Raw genomic sequence first — 12,807 nt, 5'->3', positions numbered from 1 at the left:
TTTCTATCAGAATTACTGTAGAAATCAAGCATTTCCGACTTTGGCTGCAAAGTTGAATTAGATGCCTTGATTTTTTCCCCCATATTATGTAAATGAGGTTCACAGCCAGGGTACTTGTTGGTGCCAGTGTCCGGGCAAGAACTGGGTCCCTTAACTCGTGTTCCAGAGCTTTCTGCCACATTAAAATGATTGCTGACTTCATAGGGAAGCAGTCATCAGTGTGTGGGCATCTCCTTTAAGAGATTCCACTGAACTAGGGAAGCTCCTCCTGGGAGCTTTAATTAATATGTGTGTAACATAGTGGCTCAGACAGTAAAGCGTCTGTCTGCAATGCAGGAGACCTGGGTTCGATCCCTGGGTTGGGAAGATCCCCTGGAGAAGGAAATGGCAGCCCACTCCAGTATTCCTGCCTGGAGAATCCCATGGACCGCGGAGCCTGGTAGGCTATCGTCCATGGGGTCGCAAAGAGTCGGACACAACTGAGTGACTTCACTCAACATCGAGTTAGTCCTACATTCTGACACTCTGCTAAGTGCATGCAAGTTACCCTTATGAGACTGACATGAATATGTTTTATTCTAAAAGATTTTATCCTAAGCTAAAATAACCATTGCTGTCATGAAGTTACATAGCTTTGTCTGTGAACATATTTAAGTGACTCTATTAGGAAATTCTTGAAATTGAAGGAATAGCAAGCTAGAATAAGTCCCTGGTAGCTCAGTCGGTGAAGAATCTGCCTGCAGTACAGGAGACCCAGGTTCGATCCCTGGGTTGGGAAGATCCCCTGAAGAAGGAAATGAAAAACCACTCCAGTATCCTTGCCTGGAAAATCCCATAGACAGAGGAACCTGGTGGGCCACAGTCCATTGGGTGACAGAGAGTCGGGCACGACTGAGTGACTGACATTTAGGCTTATAAACAGTTAAGTGAAAATCGAACTCCTCCTCACTCAGAGGGAAGAGAGAACCCGGGAAAGCATGTGTGTGTTATAAGGTTTTCCCTTTGATTGTTAGCAGCAGCTACCTCACGCTGCGTGTCCTGGTGGACTTAAGAGCTCTATTTTAGTGAGACACTGGACGTGGAGAAAATAAACTGCTTCCATTTCCCCACAATTTCTAGCTTGTCTGGTAAGAAGCCAAGGAGACTTGCTATTTAAGAATCAGCTGCTTGGTGGCTCTCCCAGAGATCTGTACTATAACACCTAACCCGAGTCCAGGATTAAAGTGGGAGAGCTGGCTGGTCCCTCGTGTCACAGCCGAGAAGCGTTGCTGAGGATTTCCCACCGCGTGCTGCGCGGCTGAAGCGCGCAGCCCAGCCGGCGGCTTCTGACCTTTTGGCCTGCTGCTGGCTGCAGTGGTCTTTCCATTTTCAGCCCTGGGGCTGTTTAAGAGCCACGCAAATTAGTTGATCAGACCTTCTTTTTTTTTTAAAAAAAAAAAAAAAGGCAAAAAAACCCCCTAACATCTCCTCCTTTGACTTTGCACATTTACCTAAACCCAACACCCATTTTCACACAGTCAGACCAGGGAACTTTTTCTGTCTCTAAGTCTCTAGAGACTAAGTTGGGCCACAACTTGAGAAATAACCAGAAACAACTAGAATCAAGTGAGGTCACTAGTGAAGTGCACGTGCTCACATAATCTTCCTGAAAACCGGGCTGCATCCAATACCTTCCTAAATAGAACTCTGGAATGTTGCTCACCCCCACTTCTACTGCCCAGAGGTGGTACCCCTTAGTATTACTGAATTTATCTTTTCTCTTTTAAAGACTGGGAGGGAAAAACACTGTGTGCCTTTTATAGCTGCTTTAGCTGGGTTGAGAAGATCCCCTGGAGAAGGGAACAGTTACCCACGCCAGTATTCTGGCCTGGAGGATTCCATGGACTGTACAGTCCATGGGGTCACAAAGAGTCAGACACGACTAAGCGACTTTCACTTCTTCAGGCATGTATTCACTTTAAAATATTTCTTCTACTCTATTAAAAGTTACATGGCAGATAAACATTCAAAAGACCTTGCTTGCATGAAGTTAAACTAAAAAATTATTGAATGAAAATGAGTGAAGTTACCCAGCTTGCCAAAGAAACTACTCAGTGTTCATCTGAAAGGCTGTAGATTCAGTTTCACTGTTTGTTCCTGTCTGCCTAGTTCACTTCCAAATTACCCATTGGGCCAACATACTTCAGACACTGGCACCATATATGAAGCTAAAAATATTTTTATTTAGTTATCTAATAAAGTAAATCACTATGCTTTATGTTGATCTCCAGTAGTAGCTTCAAAATTCTTATATAGGCAAAGAAGGAGACGGCTGTCTTAGTTGGAAGCAGAGATAGAGGGTGGGGACCACAGAGGAGGGCTTGAAGCATCTGTTGTTCAGCACTTTAAAGAAAATTGAGAAAACACACTGCAAAATACCTTCTATTCTCCACTGAATAGAAATAACTTGTCAATAAGATTAAGGATAGTGAGCCTTCTCTGGTGATCCAGTGGTTAAGACGTTTCCACTGCAGGGGACTGAGGTGTTCTGGGAATTAAGATACCCCATGCCATGAGGCTAAAATAGAAAAGATTAAGGATGGCAATATTTCATAAAAGTGCTCATCTAACAGGATTCAAAACAATAGCTCGGGAAGAACTAGGAGAGATTTGTGATGCAATGCTGTTTTAAAAAAATATGGGGGTCAGAGACTTACATTTATGTAATTTTCCTTATTTTGATGTAGTATCTTGGCAGAGACAGTTGGCTTAGCCACGCATGATGTATGGTTGTAACCATTTTATCTTCTGCCTCATCTCATCTGTCAAATAGACAGTACTTCTCACTGCTCTCTTCTCTCCACACCCCCCGTAGAGTTGTCTTGTTTTTATCCTCAGCCCAGTGTTTTGGGAGACAGTGTTGGCCTGATGATTGAATGTTGATTGATTAATTAGGGTGACATCCCAGAAGGTGCTCAGAATAACATGAGGTACCTAAAATCAGTGTGTGAAATTCTGATGCCATCATAAATATCAGGTGACCATCAAAAAAAGCCTTTTTTTTTTTTCTTCACATACAGCTCAGACTGCGTTTTGCCTTTGTATGACTTCTTTTCCTCTTAGGGCCTGCTAATGGTGCTCAGTTTGATTTGACATCTGGATTAAAATGTTAAGGAAAAGGTATGATTTTTCCTTTACCTTTTAGAAAAGGCTTTACACAGTGCAGTGTGAAGCAACTGTCACTATCACTAATACTTGAAACAAAGAGGATGTGATAAGGATTTCATTCTGCAGGGAGGGATTCTGGATTGCTCAGTAACTCCCACTATTGGTTGGTTTTTATAGCTTGGAAAAAGGAGAATATAATATAGTCTATCCATGTGACTCATAGATTGTCTCAGGATTAGCAGTACACATCTTTTGATGTTACCATGAATTTACTGAAATGCTGTGGGTATTGTTTTTAAGGTTTTTTTTTTTTTTGATGTGGACCCATTTTTAAAGTCTTTATTAAATTTGCTACAATGTTGTTTCTGTTTTAAGTTTTGATTTTTTTGGGCCTGAGGCATGTGGGATCTTAGCCCCCCAACCAGGGATCCTGTGTTGGAAGGCAAAGTCCTAACCACTGGACTGCCAGGGAAGTCCCTGTAGATATTTTTAGACCATATAGAAATAGAATATAGATGTATAAATAGGTAGAAGACAAAAGTGTGATTATCACTTAAAAATTAGAAATAAAGTCTGGCTCATGTCTTTTACAAGAAACCATTAAAAGCTTTGCTTTGTTCTCACTTTCGGAAGGATAGCACTTGTACTTGCAGAACAGCCAACCTGCCTCCCCTCTGGTCAGCACTTGATAACCAGAGCACATACAAACAGAATCTCCTTTCATCACTGCTGTTAATTGTGAAAGAGCCTCATTCTTCCCCATGTCCCCAAACACAGAAGCTGGTACCGTTCCAAGGTGTCCTGAATACAACTATCTGGCCTTGGGCTAAATCTCCAAGGAGTTTGGTATTCACTCATAACTTCCTGGGGAAATAGGAGTTGTAGTAATCATTGCAAATATCTTGCATCACAGCCTTAGCATCTTTCCTGGCTCCTCACATACCCAGTATTGAATCCCTGAATGGCTGTATTTTCTAACTGTGAGATTGACTCTTTTTCTGTATAGCAGATTTCATTTTATACACTTGAAATTAAGGCAAGTTATTTAACAGTATCTTTTAATGAGACCAGAATATTATAAAAGAAATAATGTTGGTTCAGTTTTCTTTCCTTATTCTTGGAGAGAAGGCCATAACTTGCAAAATGACTGGCAGGGGAACCTAATATAATTAGGGCACTAATCCGATCATGAAGACCCACCCTCATCAGGTCATCAAAATCTAATTATCTCCCAAAGGCCCTGTCATTGGGGGAGAGGCTTCAGCATACAAATATGAGAGAAGCAAGCATTCAGTCCTTAACACCACACTATGCCACTTGTTTCAATTAGTAATTTGAATAAAGGTGCCAGCATTTTAAAAGTGACTAAGCCCAAAGGGAAAATAAATATTTGGAGTTTGGATAATCTTCAGAGTACAAGGTGGGGCTGAAAAGGAAGATAAATTCAAAAGGGATAAGGGTCTAAATTCCATTCAAGTAAAAAAAAAAATCAGTTGTGTAAGTATAGAATGGGTAAAGCTTGAATTTGATACCAGTTAACATGCAACATATGGAGAAGGCAATGGCACCCCACTCCAGTACTCTTGCCTGGAAAACCCCATGGATGGAGGAGCCTGGTAGGCTGCGGTCCATGGGGTCGCTGAGAGTCTGACACGACTGAGCAACTTCACTTTCACTTTTCACTTTCACGCATTGGAGAAGGAAATGGCAACCCACTCCAGCGTTCTGGCCTGGAGAATCCCAGGGACGGGGGAGCCTGGTGGGCTGCTGTCCATGGGGTCGCACAGAGTCAGACACGACTGAAGTGGCTTAGCAGCAGCAGCATGAAACATAATGGCAACCTGCTCTAGTACTCTTGCCTTTAAAATCCCATGGACAGAGGAGCCTGGCGGGCTACAGTCCATGGAGTCGCAAAGAATCGGACACGACTGAGCATGCACACCCACAACATGAGCCATACCTGGAAATGTTTGTTGACAGCGACTAACTGGAGTTGAGTGTGAATGCGGTCTTCTGATACTTTCCTAGAAATACAGTATCCTGATCAAAAGGGACCACCAGTTTCTCTGCATTCTTCCCTCAGTAGGCCGCTTTCAGAATATTGTATTCAGATACAACAAATATAAGGAAAAGTGATTTTATTTCTGTTTCCATGGTGCAGATGCTGTCTAATGGGTTTGTGGAGACAGGTAATTACTAAACTGCCTGTGAGATGTATGGTCACATAACCAGTATACAGTTACAAGCTCACAGTATACAGCGAGTTTGAGTTTCATAGAGTAGAATATGCAGTGAAATACTTGGTGTTTTGCTCAGTCACCTCTGTCGTGTCTGACTCTTTGCGACCCCATGCCTGCCCGGCTCCTCTGTCCATGGAGATTCTCCAGGGAGGAACACTGAGGTTTGCCCATGGGTTGCCGTGCCCTCCTGCAGGGGATCTTCCCAACCCGGGGATCCAACGTGCATCTCTAACATCTCCTGCATTGACAGGCAGGTCCTTTACCACTACTGCCACCTGGGAAGCCTTGATTACAATCAAAGCACATTTCAAGAGCATGATCATTAGAGCATGGAACATTTTTAGTTGTGTTCAGCGAAAGTTTAAAAAAAAAAACTATGATGATGTCCCCAAACTTCCTTTTATACCATCTTAAAGAGTGATGCAGTACTTCAGGTAGAGTGAAAATGAAGGATGATATAATATCGATGGGTGGTCTCTGAAGGGTCCCTACCTCCAGGTGGTGTCCCTCCTGGCAGTAGGACAAGGGTGGGTGCAGGACGTCATCTGGGTGACCCCCAGCACTGCTCTGGGGGTGGGGGCATGGGAGGGAATGCTGGCATGGCTGTGGACATGGTCAGGTGGGCGGAGGTCAGCTGGCTCTGGTTGAGGCTCTGTGATCAGGTAGAGACATTTCGGATGCTCTTTATTCTTTTCTGTAAATGCTAATTTCCATATGGAACATTTCTCACTAGATTTGTTTTTCCTAAAGAACAACACCCTTAGCACACCTTGGGGTATAGTTCTGCTACTACAAATTCTCTCACACGTGTATATGAAAATGTTCCTGTTTCCCTCTCATTTTTGAAGGCTATTCTGCTCCTCTCTCCTGCCACCCTAGGCAACCACTGATTTTGTGTCACACAGATAATTTTTTTATTTTCTGGAATTTCGTGTAAATGGAAGCTATGTTGTTTTTTTTTTTTTTTTTTTGTCTAGCTTCTTTAATGCAACATCATAATTTAGAGATTCATCCACATGTGTTTGCATCAATAGTTCATTCTTAATGTTGCAGAGTAGTATTTCATTGTAGGCTATATCACAGTATATTTATCCATTCATCCGCTTGCGTTTCCATGCGTAGGACCTGGAGTGCAGCTGCGAACTCGGTACCCAGGCTCCGCTCTCATCCTTTGCTCAGAGTTTGTCCGGGGTGACTGACGCTGCCCCAACTCTGTACTTCGGCTTACCTTTTCCTGACCTGGTGGGAACTCGGATTTGTGCTTTGATGCCATCTCATCCTTGTCTGTTTAGACTGCATCCTCAATAACTGTTTTAAAGAACCCAGAACCAAAGAGGTAATTGTTTCCAGGTTTCTGACCTTCCCGGGCTGGCTTACCTTCCGTCTGTCAGAAAGGTCGCCAAGGGCCCTGGCCACGAGCATCTCCCAGGTGAGTCGTGTCTCCGAGTGCTTGCTGCTCCTTCCTCTTCGTCTAGACAATGTCCTGGAATCCTTCAAATCACAGCAAAGCGGCATTTAAATGAAACCTCGTGTTTTTCCTTTTGTTTCAGGTGGACGGTATAATGATTTGGTATTCCTATATGTTGCAAAATGAACACCCAGGAGGTCTAGTTAACATAAACAGTTGCCATTTTTTTCTTGTGACCATAATTTTTAAGGTCAACTCTCTTAGCAACTTGCAAACATTCACTACAGTATTGTCATTATTTTTTAAATTGGAGTGTAATTGCTTCACAGTGCTGTGTTAGTTTGTGTGTTACAACCGTGTGAATCAGCTACAGTGGCTCAGTCATGTCTGACTCTCTGCGACCCAATGGACTGTAGCCTCTCAGGCTTCTCCGTCCACGGGATTCTCCAGCAAGGCTACTGGAGTGGGTTTTGCCATTTCCTCCTCCAGGGATCTTCCCGACCCAGGGCTCGAACCCGTGTCTCCTGCAGTGCAGGGGGATTCTTTACCGTCTGAGCCACCAGGGCAGCCCAGCCACCAGCCACAAGTACACACATCTCCCCTGCCTCCCGCTCCCCCCAGCCGCTCATCCAGGTCATCACAGAGCCCTGAGCTGGGCGTCCTGTGCTGTAAGGCAGCTTCCCACGAGCCGTCTCTTTTACACACGGCGGTGTCAATGCAGTATTGTTAACTGTAGTCACCAGGCTGTGCTTTGCATTGCTGGGACTTAAGTCTTTTTTAATAACTGAAAGTTTGTACCTTTTGACCCCCTTCACCATTTCTTCTACCTCCCAGCCCCCACCTTCGGCAACCACCGACCTGTTCCCTGTATCTCAGTCTGGTTTTTTGGTTTTCTTTCAAATTCCACACATAAGTGAGATCGTGTGGTATTTGTTTTTTTCTCTGTCTGACTTATTTGTTCACTCATGCCCTCAAGGTCCATGCATGTTGTCACAAATGGCGGGATTTTTCTTTTTTTTTTTAAGTATGTTTATTTTTTTTAAAAACTGTCTATTTATTTGGCTGTGCAGGCTTTTCTCTAGTCGTGGCGAGCGGGAGCAACTCTCTAGTTGGCATGTGTGGGCTTCTCCCTGCGGTGGCCTCTCTCGTTGCAGACCGTGGGCTCTAGGGCACCTGGGCTGCAGTAGTTGTGGCTCCCGGGCTCCAGAGCACGGGCTCAGTAGTTGGGGCCCATGGGTTTATTAGTTGCTCTGCAGCATGTGGGATCTTCCTGGACCAGAGATCAAACCCGTATCTCCTGTCTTGGCAGGTGGGTTCTTTACCACCTTCTTTGCCACCAGGAAAACCCAGGACGTTTTTTTTCCCCCCTTGGGAACAACCTTCTTTCCTTTTTTATTCATTTAATTATGAGCAATATACTCAAGGACTTTTTTTTAATGGCTGGATAGTATTTCCTTTCTCATGGTTCTTAGAACACATTGCTGTTAACCCTTCCTATCCTACTTAAGAAACTGACCCCTAATTACTGATTACTAGTCTGTTATCCTGTGTGACGATAAGGGCCATGCCTCATTTGACTTCATATGTCAGCATCTAACATGCTGCTGATACACGGTAATGTCCAGAAAATTGGACCAAATTAATAAATTAATAAATCAATTACCAAATTACCAAGTTAATAAATCAGGAAGTTAATGACTGAAAGGATTCATTCATATTTATCTTTCAGTCTGTTTTCTGTTCCTATCTTCTCCTCTTAACTTTTCTTTTGTTTCTGTTTTCCTCCACTGTGACTGAATTTCTGAAAGATAATACAATACAAGCCTTGTGACTGTTGGCATTGTGTTAGGTCTGCTGATGTTGGAAGATGGATTTTGAACGCTAGCAAACAGACGGGGACAGTTTAAACACTGTGGGTGGATGTGGCAATGGGGAAGATTTCGCTGGTGTTTGTCGTGAGGGTGGGTACATCAGCGAGGTTAATGTTCTTTGCTTGGGAATGAGAGGCCTCCAGACAGGTCTGCCCTATTCGGACAGCAGCACAAATAAAACCGTTTCACTTTGAGATGTTGGGTAACTGACCTTTCTCCAACCTGGAGGTCTCCCAGGATGTCCCTCGTGGAAACCAAAGATAAAAGCACTATTTAAAATCTTCCAAAGTTGGTTTACTTCAGATAGTTTTTTTTCCCCTAATTTATCTATTTATATACTTTGGCTGCGCTGGGTCTTCACTGCTGCGCGGGCTTGTCTCTCATTGGTGCAAGAGGGGGCTACCCTGTAGCTGTGGCGCACGGGCTTCTCATTGAGGCGTCTTCTCATTGCAGGGCACGGGCTCGAGGCTCAGGGCACGGGCTCAGTAGCTGTGGCTCACGGGCTTAGTTGCTCCGCAGCATGTGGGATCTTCCCAGACCAGGGATCAAAGACACATCTCCTGCATTAGCAGGCGGACTCTCTCCTATTGAGCCACCAGGGAAGCCCAGTTTATTTTTTTATTTTTATTTTTTTTCATTTATTTTTATTAGTTGGAAGCTAATCACTTTACAGTACCACAGTGGGTCTTGTCATACATTGACATGAATCAGCCATGGATTTACATGTATTCCCCATCCTGATCCCCCCCTCCCACCTCCCTCTCTACCTGATCCCTCTGGGTCTTCCCAGTGCACCAGGCCCGAGCACTTGTCTCATGCATCCAACCTGGGCTGGTGATCTGTTTCACTATAGATAATATACATGTTTCGATGCTGTTCTCTCGAAACATCCCACCCTCGCCTTCTCCCACAGAGTCCAAAAGTCTGTTCTGTACATCTGTGTCTCTTTCTCTGTTTTGCATATAGGGTTATCATTACCATCTTTCTAAATTCCATATATATGTGTTAGTATGCTGTAATGGTCTTTATCTTTCTGGCTTACTTCACTCTGTATAATGGGCTCCAGTTTCATCCATCTCATTAGAACTGATTCAAATGAATTCTTTTTAATGGCTGAGTAATATTCCATGGTGTATATGTACCACAGCTTCCTTATCCATTCGTCTGCTGATGGGCATCTAGGTTGCTTCCATGTCCTGCCTATTATAAACTGTGCTGCGATGAACATTGGGGTGCACGTGTCTCTTTCAGATCTGGTTTCCTCAGTGTGTATGCCCAGAAGTGGGATTGCTGGGTCATATGACAGTTCTATTTCCATTTTTTTAAGAAATCTCCACACTGTTCTCCATAGCGGCTGTACTAGTTTACATTCTCACCAACAGTGTAAGAGGGTTCCCTTTTCTCCACACCCTCTCCAGCATTTATTGCTTGTAGCCTTTTGGATAGCAGCCATCCTGACTGGCGTACCTCATTGTGCTTTGATTTGCATTTCTCTGATAATGAGTGATGTTGAGCATCTTTTCATGTGTTTGTTAGCCATCTGTATGTCTTCTTTGGAGAAATGTCTGTTTAGTTCTTTGGCCCATTTTTTGATTGGGTCATTTATTTTCCTGGAATTGAGCTGCAGGAGTTGCTTGTATATTTTTGAGATTAATCCTTTGTCTGTTGCTTCATTTGCTATTATTTTCTCCCAACCTGAGGGCTGTCTTTTCACCTTGCTTATAGTTTCCTTTGTAGTGCAAAAGCTTTTAAGTTTCATTAGGTCCCATTTGTTTATTTTTGCTTTTATTTCCAATATTCTGGGAGGGGGGTCATAGAGGATCTTGCTGTGATTTATGTCGGAGAGTGTTTTGCCTATGTTCTCCTCTAGGAGTTTTATAGTTTCTGGTCTTACATTTAGATCTTTAATCCATTTTGAGTTTATTTTTGTGTATGGTGTTAGAAAGTGTTCTAGTTTCATTCTTTTACAAGTGGTTGACCAGTTTTCCCAGCCCCACTTGTTAAAGAGGTTGTCTTTTTTCCATTGTATATCCTTGCCTCCTTTGTCGAAGATAAGGTGTCCATAGGTTTGTGGATTTATCTCTGGGCTTTCTATTCTGTTCCATTGATCTATATTTCTGTCTTTGTGCCAGTACCATACTGTCTTGATGACTGTGGCTTTGTAGTAGAGTCTGAAGTCAGGCAGGTTGATTCCTCCAGTTCCATTCTTCTTTCTCAAGATTGCTTTGGCTATTCGAGGTTTTTTGTATTTCCATACAAATTGAGAAATTGTTTGTTCTAGTTCTGTGAAAAATACCGTTGGTAGCTTGATAGGGATTGCATTGAATCTATAGATTGGGAAGCCCAGTTTAGTCTATATACTTTCCACAGAGATACGGTGAAATAATAAACATCCTAATTCACCGGTCAGCAAGTCGTGGGTGCTAATAAATGCTCGTCTTTCATCCTCATCCTCCTCCCCAAGCTGCCTGAGGTTCCCGGAGACCTTTGTTTCCCTGAAGTTCCCTCCAAATCAATGTCATGAATGGGGGACAGATGCAGACAGTCAGTGCTGATCGCCAACAGGCGCATCTTCTTTTCTGAAGCCAGCCAGTAACTCCGTTCTTCTCCTTGGCACTTACATTTTCTTTGAGAATAAAATGCGTTTGACTGCACGCTAGCTGTTGATTATGGAGAATGTTCTCTGTGAACTTCCTGACAACCATCCAGGAAACTCACTTGCTGTCAGAGACCAGTCCACTCGCCTGAAATCCTCGCCAGAGTTCCCTTTCCTAGGAACACTGTGCAGTGTTCATCTCTTCCTACTTTTCCTGGAGGAGGTGCCCAGACCTTAGCAGCAGGGGAAGGGAACACCTGAGCAAGTATTCTGAGCAGTATGATGGCACTCAGCGTGAAGAGGAGCCAGCAGCAAGTTTATCAGCCATCAGATGCTTAGCAGAAACTCTCCAGGCCCACCCTGAACCCACTAAAGTGGCGGTAATTAATTTGGGGTACCCCAGTGAGACTATCTACTGTAATAGTAAGTAAGTAAGTAAAGTCGCTCAGTCGTGTCCAACTCTTTTCGACCCCACCGACTGTAGCCTACCAGGCTTCTCTGTCCATGGAAATTTCCAGGCAAGAGTACTGGAGTGGGTTGCCATTTCCTTCTCCAGCTGTAATAATGTAATGGATGCTAATTTACTGAAAATGTTTTGAAAAAACATAAAGACAATGGGGAAAGAAACCATAGTACCTAATTTCCGTCCTTGAAAAACAAGTTATCTTTGTGGTTTTATGTTTAGCTTTGTGAAATACAGTTCAGCTGAATTTTTCTTTAATACTACGTTGTGTCCTGTGGGTGTAGACGTTCCCTGTGGCTTGCCCACAGACATTTCACACATCTTACAGGTGTAGACTCTCCCTGTGGCTTGCACACAGACATTATGTGCGTCCTGCGGGTGTAGACTCTCCTTGGGCTTGCGTACAGATGTTATGTTTGTCCTTCGGGTATAGACTGTCCCTGTGGCTTGCACACAGATATTGTGTGTGTCCTGCGGGTGTAGACTTCCATGTCGTTTGCACACAGCCCAGGAACTGCAACGGTAGGAGTTGTTAGTGGAGAAGCTTCTACCTCTCTAAGCATCAAGGGAGATGGGACGGTCAGTCACCCTTCAATGTTTGAAGGTTCCAAACTGTCCTCCAGGACTCCTCTTACCTAAGAAATGGAAAGAGAAACTGTTTCCTTCCCAGTCCTTACAGGCTGGTGATGGTGAGGCTGCATCCCTGGTCCACCTCCCGTAAATATCTGCAGTCAAAAATCCCCAAGGCCAGGACCCTTGGAGATTCTGTCAACCGTGTGTTGTTGGCAGTGGTACCTTTTGAGAGATTCCAGAAGCTCTGCTTAAATCATTTTTCCTTTGTCTTTTCAGGAGCATCTAAAGGCCTTTGATGATGAAGTCAATGCTTTTTTGGACAATATGTTTGGACCTCGGGGTGAGTGAGAACTTGAGAACTCAATATGGAAGGAACACCATCTAGTTAGAGAAGAGGATGGCGCCCTTCCCAGTGTCCTGTGAACAGTCCGTCGCCTCCCCCTGAGAGACCTGCCGCCCCTCTCCCCCGGGGCCCCCACCTCCCCTGAGAGACCTGCCGCCCCTCCCCC

General features: G+C 44.0%; 1 protein-coding gene across 2 annotated transcripts in view; it reads left to right on the top strand.

The window, feature by feature from the left end:
* The window catches only part of ELOVL2 (ELOVL fatty acid elongase 2), a 49,603-nt gene that overhangs the window by 14,523 nt on the left and 22,273 nt on the right, over nucleotides 1-12,807 (top strand). Inside the window, exons 1-2 of one of the 2 annotated variants that reach the window (XM_043450625.1) lie at nucleotides 6,585-6,816; nucleotides 12,575-12,638. In XM_043450625.1, coding sequence (XP_043306560.1) covers nucleotides 12,623-12,638 — 16 coding nt within the window. In that variant the 5' untranslated portion in view covers nucleotides 6,585-6,816; nucleotides 12,575-12,622. Of the gene's footprint in view, nucleotides 1-6,584; nucleotides 6,817-12,574; nucleotides 12,639-12,807 lie in introns of those variants that run through there. The other variant, XM_043450623.1, reaches the window with a different exon arrangement.

The sequence above is a fragment of the Cervus canadensis genome, chromosome 28, assembly GCF_019320065.1.
Source record: "Cervus canadensis isolate Bull #8, Minnesota chromosome 28, ASM1932006v1, whole genome shotgun sequence".
In the NCBI taxonomy this organism is placed as follows: Eukaryota; Metazoa; Chordata; class Mammalia; order Artiodactyla; family Cervidae; genus Cervus; species Cervus canadensis.
This window is presented reverse-complemented; position numbering and strand designations above follow the sequence as displayed.